At 43.2% G+C, this 20,979-nt stretch overlaps 1 protein-coding gene across 1 annotated transcript in view; it reads right to left on the bottom strand.

The window, feature by feature from the left end:
• The window catches only part of RFT1 (RFT1 glycolipid translocator homolog), an 83,197-nt gene that overhangs the window by 9,228 nt on the left and 52,990 nt on the right, over positions 1 to 20,979 (bottom strand). The window contains exons 10-11 of the mRNA XM_085624543.1: positions 14,006 to 14,150; positions 190 to 295 (exon numbers count right to left, since the gene is read on the bottom strand). Coding sequence (XP_085480669.1) covers positions 190 to 295; positions 14,006 to 14,150 — 251 coding nt within the window. The remainder of the gene's footprint in view (positions 1 to 189; positions 296 to 14,005; positions 14,151 to 20,979) is intronic.

The raw sequence follows: 20,979 nt of genomic DNA on the forward strand, positions 1-20,979 counted from the left end.
TCGTTTTCCTCAGGATTTTGGCAAATTTTCCATTATTCTTTAGGTCTACATCTCCTGTAACTTTCTACAGTTTTTGTTCTAGTGGATGGCACAGTCTATCACAAACTTTACAGACCTAATGTTCAGTGGCATAATCTAAACATGAATAAGCAACAAAAAAAAACTTTTAATTTTGAAAGCTGTACACACCTGTCCACCTCCTCTTTGCTCATTGATGCAAAAGTAAAGCATTCCGTCACTCCGTTAACTGCAAGGAGGAGGACATATAAGCAATATGTACGGAGAAGACTGGGTCCTAAAAATACAAAAAGTACAAATCATTTTATAGCATCATTCTCCAGAATTGGGCTCCTTGACTGTAAAATATTATCGATGGAACAATAATGTTGAAATACATTTGTATACGTTATTAAAATCATCACTCACATAAATACTGTATGTCTAGTTTAAGTTAATGGGCGCATAAATCAAACATCCTTGACCCTTTTCGCTCCAGAATACCAAATCATCAGGTTGCTGCTACATTCATTAGCTAGTTATTTTTATTATATTTTAAAGAAAAGGAATCTACAGTCACTGAAGGCTGCAATATTTAGGATCACGTATTTTTCTAAAATAAATTAAGACAAACACCAATGAAACACAACTTTACTTGAAAGTCTCCTATGCTCCAGACAATGCTTCAAACACTGCATGCATCTCAATGAGACCTGGATATCCAGCACATACCTGAAGCTCAAGCCCGCCAAGACAGAATTCCTATCACTTGCCAAAAACAAGAAATACATAGTGCAAACCTGATTGAACCCCAACTTTCACCAAATTCTAAGTCATTTAGATTTATGCTGGACACCAATCTTATCCTTGCAAATGATCAAAGACAGCCTGGTACCAGGTATTTCTTCTAAAGAAAGTGAAGTTGTTTCTTACAGAAACTGGCATCGGAAATGCTGTTCCAGTGATGAAACTCTTGAATCCGGTCCACAGCCTCCTAGACGGCACACTGCCGCTTCCACACCCTTTAAGGGCATCCTACATGCAGCAGCTTGTCACATCCAGGCACCGAAGTAATATGATCACATCACACCCATCCTGATGGCACTACTGGCTTTCCCTATTTGTGTGTAGTATCTTCATAATTGGATGCATCATTTACAAAGTCATCGAGATCCAACATCCCCATTCATCTTGCAGATAAGCTCACCATTTCTATTTGTTTTCAGCACATCCACAGCCATCAGGCTGTTGAATAAAAAGGGTAAAAGAGAGAAAACACAAAGCAGCGGGACTTTCCAGCTATGAACAGAGGATCTGGAACAACCGCCCTACATCCATCAGGACTGCCTCAACGCATCTCTTGAAAGAACACTATATCACAATGCGTTAACTGTACACTTCTGCCCAGCTACCTCTCTAATCAGTCACTGAATGTATGTTTAATGTATGCCATCTGCTGCCTTTTAGCTAGGTTTGCCCTATACAAATACCACATACATAAATACAAATGAGTATTCCCTTGTGCGCCACCTTACCTTGGAATAAGTTAAACAAAATTCCATTACTAATGTTCACATTGCGTCATATATAGCTATAAAAGTTTAAACCAGATCAGTGGTTGTCTCAAAAAGAAAAATGAACAACTTCACTCTATTGTGAATCTCTTTCTCACACAATTATGACAATCTAAACTGGTCATATATGAATGCTCTGCTCTGTTGATTTCCGTCACTCTTTTCCTTGATGGAGTTTTCTGGAACAGATTCGTAGGAGCTTAGCTGCACTTTTGGCATCGGACAAGAGGTAGCTATCCCATATACTTGTGGGTAACCCAACAGGTGGATGGCTCCACCATGGAGACTTTCAAGCCCTTTACTGTGAGACGTTTTCATATAACATACAGGATTGCCTACTTTATCATAGTCTGAGAAGAAGAGAATCAAAATGTCTCAGGTCAATTCTGGCATTAAGATTCTGCCCTGGTCTCTTATATCGACCGCTTTGATCACAAGGATAGATTCCACATTTATCTTGGCTCCTTCTTATCAACCTGGAATTGATAATAAAAAGTTTTTTAATCTTTATAACCTCTGAATGTAATAAAGGTAAGGTCCTATCGTCCAGTCTCTGAATTTCTATGACCCTCATCATATCAAGATATATGCAACCAGTGTAATATTGTCTATTTAACCACTAACACGATTATATCAAATGGCACATCTATAATCATTCTGGGGTTTAATGTAAACAGCTTGTTAACCACAGCTTACATGTGAAAAAAGAGCAAGGACTATTACACAGTCAATTTGTAAATGTTATTCAGGAGCAGGATTCATTTTAGCAGTACCAAGACCATGAACAATGTACATAGTAAAATGCAGTATCTAGGTTAAACCCTTCAGCAATCACCGCCTAACCTGTAATGGCTCAGGTTTTCAGACACGACCTACACTAATTTCAAAACATTAGTGTCTGCCAAAATCAAAACAAAAATAAAATAATAAATAATGTGAAGCGTTTGTATCATCCAAAATAAATAACAATAACACGAAGAAATATTTACAATTCAGGGTAAACTGAATACAGTAACAAATAAAACGAATCAATACTCAAGTCCAACGTTTCACTGCTTTTCAGATAAATAATAAATCAGGCTTAATTTTATCTAAGGTTGAGGGGGTGTGGCCTAGTCAGAGTCACAAGGACTCATCTTGTGGAGCTCCCCGGCTCAATGCCTAAAATCTAGCCAAATATCTGTCAATATCACAGACATCCGCCACCTGCAAGCATCATGGTTGCTGCTGATTGCCTACTGCACTGACTGTTCTCTTTGGCGAAGGGAAATTGCAGCCAGGATCTCCTTTATTCTCTGGCATACAACGAGTCAACTGAGATCGAGTGTTGCGGACAAGGTGGTGGCCACAAGAGGCGGCCCTGGGGACACAGTGAGACTGCACGACTGTTCGGCCCAAGGCCATGCAAGACTGCAGAGAGCTAGCTGCCAACAAGGAATGGTTGAACACCTCACGAAGGCTGTTTTGGGGTCCACTGGAGCACTCAAGTGTGGCCCCTAAGACACCGGAGAGAAGCAGGTGAATGTGCGGTGCCCGCGGTCGGAAGGACGCGGCCCCAGGGGAGGAGTGAGAGACTGCGAGACTGCCCCCGACACCGGTGTCGTGGCACGCCGTAGGGAGAGAAGGAGCGTGAGAATCCCGGCACCTGGTGCTGCTCACAGGTACATCTGCTGTGCAGTAGGGAGGCAACGACAAAGCAGCCCCATAACCCAAAGAGAGCAACGAGGGCCTCTTGTACATGGCTGGAACCCATTGGAGTAACCGGGATTATCAAACATGCACTGATCACCCAGGAAGGGTATGCAGCACAGTGATTTGCTGCCTAGACTCGACACATTGAGCTACCCCAAGATACTCAGAGTGTGTACTGACACTACCGGAGTAATAAAACTGTCCCTGCACCAGTCACAGATAAGTGACCCCCACAATGGTAAAGATAAACCAGGGATGCGGTGTCCACATTGCAAAAAATAGTTGAGGCACTTACACAACACACTAAAAGCCTGGAGATTAGGAAAGAAGATGCAGAGGGTCAGTGGCCATGCAACAAAATCTGCCTAGTGGGCCTGCCGAAACTTAAGGAAGGGGAGCGCCTAGAACTGTACCTGGAGAACAGCGTCACCACCCAATTAAAAGATAGGGGTGTGTCCAAGTTCTGTTCAATTGAAAGGGCCCACAAGATACAAAATGATGCCTCTGCCACCAGGGTCCCCACCCAGGACTTATTCTCTGCCTCTTAAATTACCGGGGCAGAGACTCTATAGCACAGGTGGCCTGTAGGCATTGAGACATTCGACCGCGGGGTGTAATGTTAGGAATATGCTACTTACCAGTATGAATCTGTTCTTGGCATGTAGAGTTGCAGATCCACACACTAGGATAGTAGATCGCCATCTGGTGTTGGGCTTGGATGCTTGCACGTTGTTGTTGTCTTTGGAAGAAGTCTTTGTGGTCACGAGATAGGTGACTCCTCCCTTGGACGATAGTGCGCATGGGCATCAACTCCATCGTTAGATTGTTTTTCGCCATGATGGGAAATGATGGAGTTTGTAGAAGAGAGAGATGTTCAGATACAGGTCCTGGGGAGGTGGGTGGGTGTGTGTGGATCTGCAGCTCTACATGCCAAGAACAGATGCATACTGGTAAGTAGCATATTCCGTTCATATGAGCTGCAGATCACACACTAGGATAGACTATATAGCAGTATCTCCCCTAGCGGTGGTCACGTGTATCGGTTGCAGCAGTTTGAAATAAAGTTTTAAGGACAGCGTGGCCCACAGAAGCTTGTTGCTTTGCTTACACGCCAAAACAATAGCGTTTAGTGAAGGTGTGTGTTGTAGACCATGTGGCTGCCTTACAAATGTCTTCTAAGGGAATGTTCCCTAAGAATGCCATGGAAGCCCTATTTTGCATGTGGAATGCGCTCTAGGGGGAACTGTTAGTGTGCGTTTATCTTTGTGGTAGCATATTTGGATACATTTAACTATCCACCTAGCTATCCCAGATTTGGAAATGGGGTTGCCCTTATGTGGTGGAGAGAAAGCTACAAACAATTGTTTTGTTTTGCGGAATGATTTGGTTCTGTCAATGTAGTAAAGAAGGGCTCTTTTAACATCTAAGGTATGAAGAGCTCTTTCAGCTACCGAGTCTGGGTTTGGGAAGAACACTACTGATTGGTTAAGATGAAAAGAAGATATGACTTTTGGAAGGAATTTAGGATTTGTCCTAAGAACCACTTTGTTATGGTGTAATTGTAAGAATGGTTCTTGTATGGCTAAAGCCTGGATTTCACTTACCCTTCTGAGGGATGTGATAGCAATAAGGAAAGCTACTTTCCATGTGAGGAACTGTAGTTCACATTTATGCAGAGGTTCAAATGGGGGTCTCATGAGCCTAGTAAGAACAATGTTTAGATTCCACACTGGAGAGGGTGGTAACCTGGGAGGAATAATTCTTTTAAGTCCTTCCATGAAGGCTTTGATCGCAGGGACTCTAAAGAGTGACAAGTGTTGTCGATTTTGTAAGTAGGCTGCTAATGCTGCTAGGTGGAGACGTATGGATGAGTATGCTAAATTACATCTTTGCAAGTGTAGTAAGTAGCAAATGATGTTCTGGATGACTGCATCCAGTGGGTGTACATCATTGTTGGTGCAGTAAATGGCAAATCTTTTCCATTTTGCAGCATAGCAAGCTCTAGTGGTAGGTCTTCTGGCTTCTTTTATAATGTTCATGCAGTCTGGTGGCAGGTTAAGGTAACCGAACTCTAGGACTTCAGGAGCCAGATCGCCAGATTCAGTTGACCTGGATCTGGGTGTCTGATCTCTCCATGGTTCTGGGTTATTAAGGACGGGGAGAGATGCAGTTTTTGGTGTGGAACTAGAGAGAGTTCCAGTAGTGTTGTGAACCACAGCTGGCGTGCCCATGTGGGAGCTACTAGGATCAGTTTGAGAGACTGCTACCTGAGCTTGCGTACCACTAATGGAATGAGTGGGAGAGGCGGAAAAGCATACGCAAATCTGCCTGACCAATTCCTCCATATCGCATTGCCCTTTGACTCCGGGTGGGGAAACCTGGCGGCGAAGGCTGGGCATTTAGCGTTTTCATGTGTGGCGAACAGATCTATGTCTGGTTGGCCCCATTGTTTGAAAAAGGGCAGTAGTACTTGGGGATGTAGTTCCCATTCGTGGATCTGTTGTGTTTGTTGACTTAACAGATCGGCAATTCGATTGTGAACCCCTGGAAGGTGTTCTGCAAGTAGGTATATATTCTGAGGAATGGCCCATCCCCAAATGTTCTGTGCAAGCTGGGACAGCTGCATAGAATGTGTGCCTCCTTGTTTTTGTATGTAATACATGGCTGTCATGTTGTCCGTCCGGATGAGGACAGTTTTGTTCTGTACATGTAGTTGAAATGATTTTAGTGCTAGGAATATTGCTAGCAATTCCAGGTAATTGATATGGAGCACTTTCTGTTGAGTGGTTCATTTGCCCTGAGTGGTGTGTCCGAGGAGATGAGCTCCCCATCCTGTGAGTGATGCGTCTGTTGTCAGCACTATCTGTGGAAGAGGCTCTAGGAACGGCCGCCCTTTGGACAAGTTTGTTATGTTCCACCATTGTAGAGAACGATGTGTGTGGCTGTCCACCAACACCAGATCTGTGAGTTGTCCGTGAGCCTGGTTCCACTGACGTGCTAGACATTCTTGCAAGGGACGCAATTGAAGTCTTGCATAAGGCACAATGAAGATGCATGACGCCATCATGCCTATGAGTTGCATGAACACTCTTGCTGGAAGAGAGTGTTGGATTTGAAATTTTGTGATAAGAGCTTGTATATTGGCTATCCTGGCTGGGCTGGGGTATGCTAGGGCTGTGGAGGTGTTTATGGTGGCTCCTAGATACTGGTGTATATGAGAGGGTTGGAGATGAGACTTGGGATAGTTGATTGTGAACCCCAAGTTGTGTAAGATTTGGATGGTATGGTGAGTGTGTAGAACACATTTGTTGAATGACTTGGCTTTTATTAGCCAGTCGTCTAGATACAGGAAGACATGAAGTTGTTGTCTTCTGAGATGTGCTGCTACTACTGCCAGACATTTTGTGAATACTCTGAGCGCGGTTGTTACCCCGAATGGAAGGACTGTGAACTGGTAGTGTGGTCCGTCCACTACAAACCTTAGATACTTCCTGTGAGCAGGATGTATGGGAATGTGGAAGTAGGCGTCCTTGAGATCTAGTGTGGCAAGGAAATCGCCTTGTTGCAGCAGTGGGAGCACTTGTTGAAGAGTGATCATATGGAAATGATCTGAGTGTATATACAGATTTAGGGGTCTGAGTTAGAGTATTGGTCTTAGAGTCCCGTCCTTTTTGGGGATTAGGAAGTAGAGTGAGTATACCCCTGTCCCTTGATGTTCTAAGGGAACTGGCTCTATTGCGTGTTTTTGGAGCAATGAGAGAACCTCTTGTTTGAGGAGCATAAGATGGTCTGGTGACATTGAACGCTGTTTGGGTGGTATATGTGGGGGGTAGTTGTGAGTTCCAGGCAGTAACCATACTGGATAATTTGTCTTATCCACTTGTCTGTTGTGATGGAGTTCCAGACAGGTAGGAACTGTGTTAGTCTGCCCCCGACTGGAGTGGAATGGTCTGGGGGGAGCGGAGGCAAGTCACTGTTTTGTGGCAGGGGAGGTGCGAGTGTTGTTATTACCTCGACCTCGTCCCTTGTTGTTGTTTCCTCTGTATCCGCCTCTAAAATATCCTCTACTGGGGGATGTTTGTGTAGTGGCTTTGAATGTAGATGAGGTGTCTGCGCCCATATTTTTGGAGGCTCCTCTGTAGAAGGAGCACCGAAAGGAGCCACGTGCCTGTGGAGACTGTAATGCTCCCATGGACTTAACAGTCTCGGTGTCCTTTTTCATTTTTTCAAGGGCAGTGTCTACTGCTGGCCCAAATAGCAGTTCCTGGTTGAATGGCTAAGTATGGTAGTTTGTACCTCTGGCTTAAAGCCTGAAATGCGTAGCCAGGCATGTCATCTAAGGAGCACACGTGTGTTAATTGCTCTAGCGCACATTTAATTGACGCATTTAAAATAAGCTTTCCCTCCTGGAGAAGGTCATTTGCCTGGGTTTTATACTGTTCAGGCAGATGTTGTAAGAGATTCTCTAACTGGTCGTAGTGTGCCCTGTCATATCGTGCTAGTAGTGCTTGGGTGTTGGCAATACGCCAATAATTAGAGGCTTGTGCTGTTACTCTTTTGCCAGAGGCTTCTAGCAGTTTGGATTCTTTGTCGGGGGTGGTGTATCTCCTGTGGTTTGGGAGTTGGCGCGTTTCCTAGTATTGGAAACAACCAAAGAATCCAAAGGCAACTGTCCTTTGATGTAATTAGGCTCTTCAGGGGCAGGCCTATATTTCTTTTCTATTTTAGGGTTAAGAACCCTGGCACGGACGGGGTCTTTAAATACCTCTGGGGCGTGCTTAATGACTCCTTTGATCATAGGTAGGATTTGTACTGACTTTTGAGATTGTTCAAAAGTATCTAAGAGGAAGTCTTCCTGTGGTGCGTCGGAGTGCATTGTAACGCCGTGGTAAAGTGCCGCTCTATTTAATAATTGGCTAAACCCTAGGTGATCATCTGGAGGAGATGGTTTGGAGGGATATGGCTGCGGTTCTGGCATGTCTGTTGGAAGAGGGAATGCCCAATCATCAAGTGGTGAGGTATCTGGATCCGTGAACGGGTCATTAGGATCACCCCCACCCCCTAGGTCATCATCATCATCATCATCATCATCTGGAGGTGATGTATGTGATGGAGAAGTTACAGGTAAGGGTGGTGTAGGCAGAGGAGGTGGCTTAGAAGGCTGTATAGGAGAGGAAGGGGGCATAGGCGATGTTGCAGAGTCCTTCCTGTGTACAGGAACTGGAACAGATGGTGTGTCCAGTTTCCGTTGTTTACTTGGCACAGCCGTGACATGTCCAGTCTTTGGGTTAATATAAATCGTTTTCTGTCTTGGATCGATGGGATCTGGGTGAAAAAGTTCTTGTTCCTCGGGAACAGTTTTTGGTGCTGATTTTTTCGGTTCCGAGCGAGGTTTTGGCTGATCCGTGTAGGTTTTGGCTTTAGGAGGTGTATCAGAGTCCTTAGCTGTTTGTTTCGGTGCCGATGATGGTTTCGGAGCTGAAGCTGGATCTTTAGGCTTGGGAACCTTCGGGCCGGTTTATCTATGGGCCTTGGCGTTTTCGGGGCCGAAGGCGTCGGAGCCGATTTCGGTGCAGAGTGGTCTTTTGGCTTCGGTGCCGAAGGTGCCGGTGGGACAGTGACATGTGGTTTGCTCGATCCCGCGCTACCGGAAGGCTTGTGTTGTTTCTTCGGAGCCGAGCCCGGAGGCGGGGCTTCTGAAGGATGTTTTCGGTCTCGACTGGGGCCAACAGGCGAAGTCTTGACCACTGCCTTTGGTTTTGGAGGGGTTGGGGCAGGGGCAGTAGTACTCCCACGTTGCCCAGGAGTGATGGGGTCGTCTGAGTCCTCTGCTTCGGAGATGATTTGGAGATCCTCGGAATCTTCTTCTGGGACATCGGGGCCTTCATCAAAGATGTCCTCTGGTTCCGGAGCTGGTCTCTGTGCCATGATGTGTCTTCGAGCCCTTCGATCTCGAATGGTTAGGATCGAAAGGATGCACTGGCTGGACAGCTGGACTCGTCGTGTTCAAGTGATAGGCATAGGTTGCAGACTTTGTGATGGTCACTGTGTGGAAATTTTGCTCCACACTGGGGGCATTTTTTGAAAGGCGTCCATTCCATGAGCTGTAGACCTTACGGCGTGGATAGGCCCAGCGGCCCGCGTCGACGTCCGGAATCGAGCCGATGAAATCGATGTCGAAGATGAAGGTGCTTCGATGGCTTTTGTGGAAATGTTCTGCTTCGAGAAGCTTGGAATTGAGATTTCCAACCGGAGCGGAAAAGTTGCATCCGAACCCAATGGCGGAAAAAAACAATCCAACGATGGAGTTGATGCCCATGCGCACTATCGTCCAAGGGAGGAGTCACCTATCTCGTGACCACAAAGACTTCTTCCAAAGACAACAACAACGTGCAAGCATCCGAGCCCAACACCAGATGGCGATCTACTATCCTAGTGTGTGATCTGCACCTCATATGCCTCGAACATGCTGTTTTCTGACTTTATGCTCCTGGTGCAACAACAGCGGCGCTTGTTCTGGGTGGTTAAACATTGTTGCAGGGTCACAGACCTGAAGTACATGAGCTACACAGCAAGAATGAAAGTGCTGTATGAGTACGAACCCCAAACGTGCCTGAGATTGGCTTTAACAGATGACCACAAAAAGTCACAGGCGACAGGGTGTGATGACCGCTAAGCTCCAACAGGATAGGGGCAGCCATGAATGGATCACAACTGGAGCCATGGAATAATCTCATGGAAGTGGCCAGCAAAAGCATTACTTACATGGCCACTGGGGAGTAATCCTTACTTCCTGCAGTTAAGCAAGGAAAGTTGAGCATACCCCCTCTCAACCTACCACACAGATCCATCCTGACGAAGAACCACGGAGTGGTGGTCTCGCACAGGCAGTAGAATCAGCGGAATCACAATTTGTTATTGTATTGTTATATGTTCTGTTAATTTGGATTTTTTTAAAACATTTTTTACTTTTATGTTTAACGGGGAGGTACTTGGATTGTATGTGGTGGGTGAGCTCTGAAAGCGGGAGCCGGCCTGTACCCACATGCTTGGACTTTAAGGCACACAAGACACCCGTCTCCCTACCTACATTTTACGTTACCTGCAATCCATGGGTCGGGTTGGCATGAACAGGTGATGATCATGACTGTACAAGGTAGAAGTCAAGTGGGCCACTTGCATTCTGTGCATCAACACTCGCACAATGGACAGCACAGTCACATTGGTCAGATGGAATGTATCGGGGTTAAATAATTATCGTTAGAGTGCCAGAGTGGGTGCATGTCCAAGAAATTGGGGAGTACATATAGTGTGCATTTTAAGAAACGCGTTTACTATTGGCCGAGGCAACAAGCTACAGCGTAAATACAGGATGCACCTTTTACAACGCCAGCTATAGCACCCACACAAAGGGAATGGGCATATGGGTGGCACCCAAAGCACCGTTCTGCACTGACGGAGTGATAGCGGACCCAGAGTGCTGATATGTAATAGTTCTGGGCAAGATTAATGGGACTGACCTGGCGCTACTGGACATATATGGACCAAACACAGATAACCACACATTTCCATAAGCTCAGCAACCTGATGGATCCATACCGGGGAACTGCGATGCTGTGGCTAGGCGATTTTAACTGTGTGCTAGATGACACAGTAGATAGGACACCACCGCTCCCCACCTACAAACTTACAATGAGAGACTCCTTGATGCACACAATGAGTACCTTAGACCTCCTAGATGTCTGGAGGGAACAAAACCCCCACAACAGGGACTACTCACACCATGTGCTAACACATACGTCAGATTAGACTTCATGCTGGTAGACCAGGCACACGTGCAATGGATCTCGGACATGACATACTGGGGCAGAGCGCTATCAGACCACTCTCCGCTGATATTTATATACTCATGCCAGCAAATTAGATAGGCTATTCCGTTGTGGCAGCTGCCCTTGGAAGCCATGCACAACATGGTCGTCCACCAAAACCTTTGGGAACCCTCACATGCCATAATAATGCTGGTACAATTGGTAGCAGAGGTATGGAAGGGACTGTACTAAAGTTAGTGATCAAAGGAGAGGCAAAGGCCAACCCACCTCTCGAAGGAAATAGCTAGACGCAGATATAGACGCCAAGGAGAGGGAACTAATATACTGGCAGAAACAAAAGCCCCATGGGGTGGACGGATTGCAGAAATCACAGCAGTTAAAAATAGACATTCTGGGGGAACTTAAGAAAAATACGCCCTTTTCACAATGCAATACATGCAACAGCTGCACAGGGAGGGCGACAAGGCGGATAGAATACTGGCCTGGCTACTTAAACATGAGAAAGCCCCAGTCGATATCATTGCAGTGGTAACAGAGGTGGACCACACAGGTGGACATTAATGGGGTCTTCTACAACTAATATAAAGGACTTATACATTAGGGGGGAGGGGTCACTAGCAGGCCCACCAGTTTCAAACACATAAGACATAATCCTGCACACGGATAATGCCAGAGTGTTGATTACACTGCATTTACTTAGCGATCAGGGAAGACCAACTGAAATTCATGATTAAAGTGCAACAAAAGAGGGGGGTGGGCTGTGGCGCCGACCTAACAGATAGAAAATGGATGCAAGCACTCTAATGTGCATAGCCACAAGCAATGCCCGATCAGATTCATCCAGTTCAACTTCATACACAGAAAGTATGTGCCCCCGCTATACGCCACAAAATAAAGCTCTGAGGCCTGCAAACTGCGTCAAGTGCGGGGTACGGACGCCACTTATTTACACCAGACACGGGACTGTCCACGACTAACAAAATACTGGAGAAAGTTATCGCACCAATTCCAAACAATGCCACGGTGCAGACTCAGTGTAAAACCTCTGGCCTGCCTATTGGAAATAGGAACATCCTGAAAGAAAAATAAGATGAAAAAGAAATTGATTACATTTGCTTTAATGCAGGTGAAACAGAGGTTGGCTATAACATGGCTGAGCCCCTGAGCTGATGAGTTGGATTAAGGATGTAGGGGATTGGGGAATAGCTGAGGAAATACAAATGAATATGGTCTACAGCAGTAGAAGTTATGATATGTTGTCTACTTCAACCGACTGTATAAGCTCAAACGCCCGCCATAGCGGTCTTCAAAAATGTACTGTACTTCTGGTATAGCGCATCTACACCCATGATTGTTGTTTTTTTTGTCTAAACTGTATTCTGTACTAATAGCACAAAAAATGATAAAGTTGGGGAAAAAAGTCATCTAAGGTTTTTTCTTCAGATTCCATCATGTACGAAGCAGGTGGAAAGATAATAAAGAGGACGCATTTGTATAAAGGGCACCTATGAATGCGAAGCTCAATAGATCACACCCTTTGCACCAATACAAATTATCTGCAGTGGCATTTGTGTGATTCAGTGTTCTTGTAGCCTCTACATGTTTCTGTATTTTCTTTTTAAAAGGCCAAATTTTGTATCCTATAAACAGTTTAGGAAAGCTACTACTTATCATATAAATAGCAAAACAAGGGCCTGATTTTGATGTAATTTTTGGAATTCTTTTTTTATAGAGTTTTATATAGCACGAACTAGACCAGAGACATCGGGTATCAGACCGCTTTACATGAGCACCAGTTTCGTTACATGAAAACACATTCATTTGTTGTTAGGCACAGGGAGATTAAGTGATTTGTCCAGATTCACAGGATGATGAGCGTCGTTGCTGAGACTCGAACCCGGTTTCCCAGCTTCGAGGTCGACAGCTCTAGCCGTAAGGCTACATCCTCTCCCCTAGTTGGCTGGTATTAGAAATACCTCTGATTTGTGGAGGAAGTAGTAAATAGTGCTTTAACGTTTTCGGTCAGTTGAGAAGTCTACAGCGTGTCTAGCACTGCAATATTATGTGCATAGCAGAAGTCATTCCTCATGAGAATTCTTCACTGGTGAAATAGCCTCCAAAGGAGGAATTACTACTTGTGACACAAATGGAACGCTTTAATTTCCTAATGTAAATTAACGTGCTAAATTAAGTGGGTTCCTAAGTCTTTTCTATTAGAATAGGTACGAAGTTATGGAAATCATTATTCTGTTAAACAATACGTCATTGCGGATTCAGAAAGAATCTTAAGGCAAAGGCCTCTTTGCAATATGCATATTAATTAAATACATTGGACTATACCCATTTTGTGTTTGTTCAAAACATGTATTTTCTGCATGTGTATCAACCTGCCACTGGGTATCAGTATGAATCTTCATACTCTGTCCTCAAAAATCGTACTGACTTCTTTAGCATTTTTTAATCATCTTATGTTGGTCCAGAGTAACGTTCCCAAATGATGAACACCTCCTTTTAGCCCTGAATCTACCAAAGAGAGTAGTCTTTTTTGGTCCTACAGTGTTGTTTAGGTATAGTAGATAATCAAAACTAAGATCCCCAGAAGGAGAATCTTGCACATGTTCCCTGTTTATTGAGTGGGTCTGAAGCAAATTTCACTCAGTATGTTTAGATAAACACTAGCATGACTTTGAAGCCTCCAAGGAGGTGATATACATGATGCAGCTAAAGCACATAATGCTTATCATACATCATACCGCATCCAACTCTGGAGCCAGATGATTATTTGCTCCACCAAACCCCTATGCAAAATAGCATCATGTGTATAAACAGTTTGTCTGATCAAAGACAATGTAAATAGGGTTTAGACAGTATGCTTTACTAAGCACTTCAGATTCAAATTCACATTTTACATACCTGATCCAGAGCTGAGCATAGAGCCTCCATAAATATCCAGAGCCAACTGGGAATAAGCATAGCCAAAAACTGTTATCGTCAGACCAATCAGAAGAACCAATTTTAACAGTGATTCCAGAACAGCTGCTGACATAGCAATATCTTCCTTTAAGAAAAAAAGAAAATTGGAATTGTATGAGCTAAACATTTGCAAGTGGACTACAATTACACTGTAAAAAGTGATGTTAGGGAAATCACAAATATTTGATTACATTATCTTTGCCTGCATGTGCATATATTGAAATCTTTGGATATCTTTATGCAATTTATTTCCATGATATCAATGAAAAGAATTATCAAGCAGAGAAAGGCAGCATACTAGACATTCGCATAGACATACTATACTCCAGCTTAGCCACACTGTACCCTAAGGTAACTATAACATTTGCAGTGAAATTATTGATGAGAAAACTGTGCATGGCAGGGGCGTGATTTATAGTTACCTTAGGGCTTGAGTTATAGTTACTTGAAATAAGTATAATTGCTGCATTTCTATGGATTTGTGTGTGTAAAATCTGAACCTAACTATAACATCCCTGTAACCTTTGTTTTTTTTGTGAAGAAAAAAACCAAAACACACATATATATGTGTATGTATGTATGTATGTATGTATATATATATATATATATATATATATATATATATATATATATATATATATATATAAAAAAATCTGCGCACTGCTAGGAAGAAAGATATTTCAGGTTTTGATTAGCTTCGTAACAGCTGTCGCGAGCAAATATAAACTTGAAATATCTTACTCCCTTAGAGTACGGCGATTTCTTCTTTGTAATTGGATTTGTTGGGAAGGTACGGTCTTACTTCCTCACCTGCACCAGCTGCCAGAGTGCGCTTCCTGCAAATTTTCTAAAGAGGGCATTATTAATATATATATCATCATCATCCAAAGTTCGTCCAAAAGCAAAGGCACACACAATGACAGGTGGACTCTCACTTGCGAAAAGAATCCTTTATTCAGCAGAGACTGGCAGCACATTGAATAATCCCTGTAAAACTTCCCACGCGTTTCGGAGCTCCTGCTCCTTGCTCACAGGAAACATGCTGTGTGGCAGATACGAAGCACGTGTGTCCCTTAATTAGCCATTATAACGCTCTCTGATGGGCTTCTTAATTCACTAGGCTTCTGGGACATGTAGTCCCTACGTTTCGATAAGACCCTGCATGGTTTCTGCCTTCAGCATACTCCAGGCTAAGCTCCCAATGGAGCCTTCAAAGTGCGTAGCGGTTTCAATCAACGCACCTGCCATCCTGCATAACAGACCCTAAAATCAAAGTTCAAATTCCACAATTAATAGTGGTGGTGCTGAATCTTCTTGGATTTTAGGGTCCGTTGGAGGACACTATGGGTCTTCCTGGCAGATTCATTAGGTCCTTGTGCACCTTCGGTAAAAGGTACAGTACTGGGAGGATGGGGTAATTCCGTTTGAGATAACAAAACTCTTCCCATTCTAGTATGCCTAGGTCTTTCCAATTTTTTAGTTTATACCAAATACATTCGACACTGTTGGAATATGTTTCCCTGTTGACCACTATATAAAAATTATGGGTAGTTAGTTGCCGTACTGTACCTTTCACCGAAGGTGCACAGGGACCTGATGAATCTGCCAGGAAGTCAGATAATGTCCTCCAAGGGTAGCGTTACCGAAAACGTCTCCAAGTATGTAATTTTTTCTTACGGGATTATGTGAGCAATCTCCCATCCCATGTCAAGGATACAAAGGATTTCCTTAGCAAAGTGGAGGGTATACACTGGGAAGACTTCTTACTTGTCACGTTAGATGTGAATTCACCCTACACCATAATTAAACATGATCAAGGTGTAGAAGCATGTAAAATATTTCTTCAGACAAGACACATCAGATTCAATTCTCATTCCACCATGGTCATGGAGATGATGGGATTTTTCCTAACAAACAACATCTTCATGTTTGACGAACCCTATATAAACAAATCACCGGTACCGCGATGGGGACTTGTTTTGCCCCCCGTTTCGCAAACCTGTTCTTAGGCAAATGGGAGGAGGAGACACTCATGGACAATTCCAACTTTCCAAAGGTAGAACAGGTTGTACTGTGGCTCCGCTACATAGACAATATCTTTATGGTGTGGAGGGGCAATGAAATGGAGGCTGAGTTTATCAAAAAATTAAATGATTACAACATCAAGCTCACTAGCACCATGAGCAGAACCTCAGTAGAATTTATGGATACCAGAGTTGAGGTTATTAACAACACAGTTCGAACAAAACTCTTTCGGAAATACACGGCAGGCAACACCTTGCTTCACGCCCTCAGCAGTCACCCTAATCCCTTGAAATGGAGCATTCCATTCGGGGAACTGATGAGGGCAAAATGCAATTGCAGCACAGAAGCCGCCTTTAAAGAAGAATCGTCTACCATGGTAGAAAGATTCAAAGCTAGGGGGGTACCAAGCTTGGGTACTCAACAGAGCCATGAGAAAAGAAGAACAAATGCAAGGAACAGATACCCTCCTGACTAGAATAGAAAGTGAACCTGATCTGAAGGGACAAGATAACAGCACCAGGATCATACTGACATATAACAGGAATGCCAGTAACATTAGGAGAATTCTTGCCAAACATTGGGATATCCTGAAAAGTGACCCAAATATAGGTCCTCTCATAAATAAAAAAACATGTATCACTTACAGAAAAGGATAAAGTCTCAGGGATAGACTGGTACACAGCAACATAACTTACAATACCATGAAAGACTAAGGATTGAAGGGTTTCTTTCCTTGCGGACGGCTTGCAAAAATAGTTACATGAGGAAAGAATTCCCAGGTGGTGAAGGAAGGATGAAAGCCATTACCTAGTTCCTCACATGTGGTACCCCATATGTCATATATTGCCTGGAATGTCCATGTAAATTGAACTACATAGGCAGTACTATCCATCCGGCCAAAAAAACGGGTGATGGAACATGTGAGGGCAATAACCAACCAGGACCAGCAGTACCCTGTAGGTCGCCATTTCCAACAATTCCATTTCACCAACAATGCCTTACTGAGCTATTTTGCAATAGAACATGTCCCGAGACCCCCACAGGGAGGTGACAGAGCATTAAAACTCAGACAAAGGGAATCCATGTACATTATTGATCTCCAGACCAAAAACCTGGATGGTTTGAACCTTGACGAAGAATTAAGAATACATTTGTATGAAACATAAACTTCTCCTTAGCGCTCTTATTTTCCTTCCTAGCTTCTCTGGGTCTACATGTAAAGTTTTAATTAGTATAGTATTTTTCATCACATTGGTTTTAATCCATGTCTTTCTCTCCTTTTCACAACAGGAGGAAAGGAAGGGGGCCCACACCACTTGTGTAGTTTCACATTCACGGGTTCCCTAACCTTTTTTCCAGAGGCCCAAGGGCACACTGTATCACGTCAGTCAAGACAGTTCACCTGTGGTTTGATCTTTTCAATTGTTTATGGTATTGTCTTTTTTCTCCTGTACTAGCCCTTGGACCAAATTAAATTATGGTAAACTGTGTGTACACAATCCCTTCAAATTACTGGACATCAGCTGTCGTTGGGCATATGCCCTGTAATGATCACAAACAACAGTCTTGATTCTTAACATGTTAGCATAAGCATAACACAGTGTTAGGTCTTTTGAGTCGGGCACTGGCCCTGGATTAATTATACGCCCAGAAGATTTGATTATATACATGTATTTACTAGTGTACAGTAATTGATGTGAGGTGGGTGTTGTCAACTTCTGCCCCACGCACCTTTTTCTCCTTCTCAATAGTATCAGGGCACTAGAACACACCTCGAACATAGCTGCACAAATTGCAGTAAATAAGACAACTCTATGTGGTGTATGATCCATGGCCAACTTGAAAGTACTGATGCAATGTACCAGTTGGTGTTTTTTATGGTGGAGTGTTTTCCTTTCTTTCTTTCAACCACAATTTTAACTGTCTTTATTGATACACGGGTATAAGCACGGGTCACATGACCACGGACCTCTAAATCATGTCGGGCACTCTACACTCTCAGATGTAGGTGCCGAGAGAGGACAGCGTATTTTAACTAGGCAACAGGTAACCCATAATTAGGCATTTGTGGAACACCATTGAGGGTTAAGATTGCGTCTGATTTATTATGTATAATTTGAGACAATGATAACATTTGTTATGTTTTGTCCTCTTTCTCTCGATATTATCAATACATTATCATATTATTCATTTCATTTAATACAGGGAGTTCAATAACATTAGTAACCATGTTAATGAATGTAATATACATGTTACCAGGGGACAATAAGTTCTAATATGGTCGCTTACTTTACACAGAGAGTTATCTGTATTGGAAGTCCTTTGTCTATTGTAACCAATCATGTCGTGGTCAGTGAATACTTAATGGTGACTGAATTTTCACTTTCTTCGTGTGAGCATGGCGTAACTGCCGAAACGCGTAATGTGGAAGCATAATAAAACTTCCTGAATTGACATTTCCATTGGGTCCTGAGAGTGCATTATTTTCGCAAAGCAGATTTGGATTATTGGTTTAATTGGTTTCCCGGGTGCTCTCCCAGTGTATTCACCCCCCTCCACGGGCGCAATTGGGAAAGTTAGTATCCTTGGCATAATAACTTTCCCAATTGCGCTGTGCACTTGTTTTTACAAACCATATAGTTTCCTAGATCATTAAAAAAAAAGGAAATGAGGTTACTATAATGGCTTTTTAATCTCACTTATTTACTTTGGGCCCCACTTAGGTAGAAGTGCATCCCTGTCGTCAGATGTATGCCCGCCCTCTATCAAACCAAGTTTTTAGAGGGCGAGGACTGGCCGATGATGAAGCATGACACCAGGTGGTGTGTGAGGCCAGTCCGTAACTTTTTGTGAGATGTCCACACTCACATAACACTACTCAGCATCTTTTAGGTCATTCTAATAGGAGCGGCCCTATTTGTGTGTAACAAGTTGTGTTGGAGGCAGGCCGTCTCCTATTACCCTAACAAGCCTCTAGTTCCCTTCCCCAGCGAACCTGGGGGTAGTGTGCAGCGACACTCTAGATCTACTCACCCTAAATGTCTGCTTTTCTATCAAAGTCTTTAAGCATAGGATTAGGACAGTGCCATCCACGCTGAGATAGAAAGGAACAAAGCCTTTTGCCATTTCTACAGCAAAGTCTTTGCGCACAGGACTAGCACAACGCTGTCCATACCAAGCTGTAAAATGACAAAAGCCTTTTACCACTCCAGGCACAGTATTACAGCCTTGAATCGGCAAAATACCAACCAAAGCTAACCTGAAATAAATAAAAGCAACCCCTGACACGTGTTTCGCTCTCATTGAAGCTCTTCAGAGAGGTATAGCTTTGTCCAGACACAAGGGAGCACCCAGTTTAAGTCAAAACAATAGGCATTGAGTGGCACATAAATTCTGTAAAAAAGAAGCAAAGAACTCTGGGTAGTTCTCAAGTTTAGGTGGAAAGCAGCTCCTGCATAGAGCATTCTCAACACCAGCGACACTCTAGATCTGCTAACCTTAAATGTCTGCTTTTCTATCAAAGTCTTTGAGCATAGGACTAGCATAGTGCTCTCCATGCCGAGCTGTAAAATGATAAAAGCCTTTTACCACTCCAGGCACAGAGAGAGTGTGTTTGTTTGTGTGTGTGCCTGTCGTTTTTTTGTTACGCTCACAATAAAACGAAAAGTATAGATTTACTGCAAAAAAGAACATCAGCTCATGCAACGCATTTCACTCTCGTATACATGTCCCTGTGAAAAACAGACTTATATCAGAGAGCACATGGTAATAGAAAGAGGACTTCAAACTCAGTATAACATGGTCGCCATTTTAAGAGGTCCTCACCATTAAAATCAGCAATATCCAATTAACCTGTACTGGTTCAAAATGAGCAGCAGATTCCACAATAACAATGTACTATTAGTTGAATGTACAATACCCCCCAGCCATCACAAATCTCAAAATACAATAATTTCACCTATCATCTTGAAAATATTACGACTACATGATTAAAATGTAGGGTCACCTTTGGGTAAGAGCTCAAGTGGGCACATGGAAGAATATGAGCAATGGCTCTTTTTTTTTTTTACATTTCTTTATTGTGATTTTTATAATACACAAAAACAACTGTAATAACATAGAAAGTACCCCACAATGTACCTCACTTCAACATAAACACTATAATATATAAGACCCTAATAAGGAATAATAAGATCATACGAAAGAAAGAAGAGAGAGAGACAGAGAAAGGAAAGAAAACAAAAACAAACCAAAAACAAAAAAAGAAGAGCCATCACGTTGAACCAGCACAGTTTAAGCAATACCTAGGGTAACCCTCTCCCCCATTAAAACATACTCCCCACAAACATATAATACCACAAGCCCCAAGCATATCATCCCAGACTCAAATCCTAAAAAGAAAGCACTCCGTGCACCATCCTAGTTTAATGGGTAAACGCCATAGTCCCATGCCAAAAAATAAAAGCAGTCAATGATGACAAACCCTCAAAAAGGACCCCAAACTTCATCAAACACATGTATTTGATCCTGGACCCTGTAGATTCTGCGTTCATATGTAGCCAACCTATAAAACTCAGCTATCCACCCTTGCTGCGTGGGCACCAGTGCAGTACACCAATGCCTAAAAATGCAGATCTTGGCCGTCATAAGAGCCGTTGACATCCATCTACACCAATGGGAAGTTGTATTATCCAAATCATGTAACAGAGCCACTTTGCCTCCCTTCTCAAAAAGGAATAAAACTAGTTGGGCTTAGTGTTTCCCATATACAATGTCACTCTGTATCTAATGCAGGGCATGACCAAGTAGGTGGTACACATCATATGCTGCGCTAGAGCACCTTCACCATGCAGCATTGGGAACTAGACAAGCTTTGTTCAATTTGAAAG

Source organism: Triturus cristatus, chromosome 9 (assembly GCF_964204655.1).
Source record: "Triturus cristatus chromosome 9, aTriCri1.1, whole genome shotgun sequence".
Taxonomy (NCBI): Eukaryota; Metazoa; Chordata; class Amphibia; order Caudata; family Salamandridae; genus Triturus; species Triturus cristatus.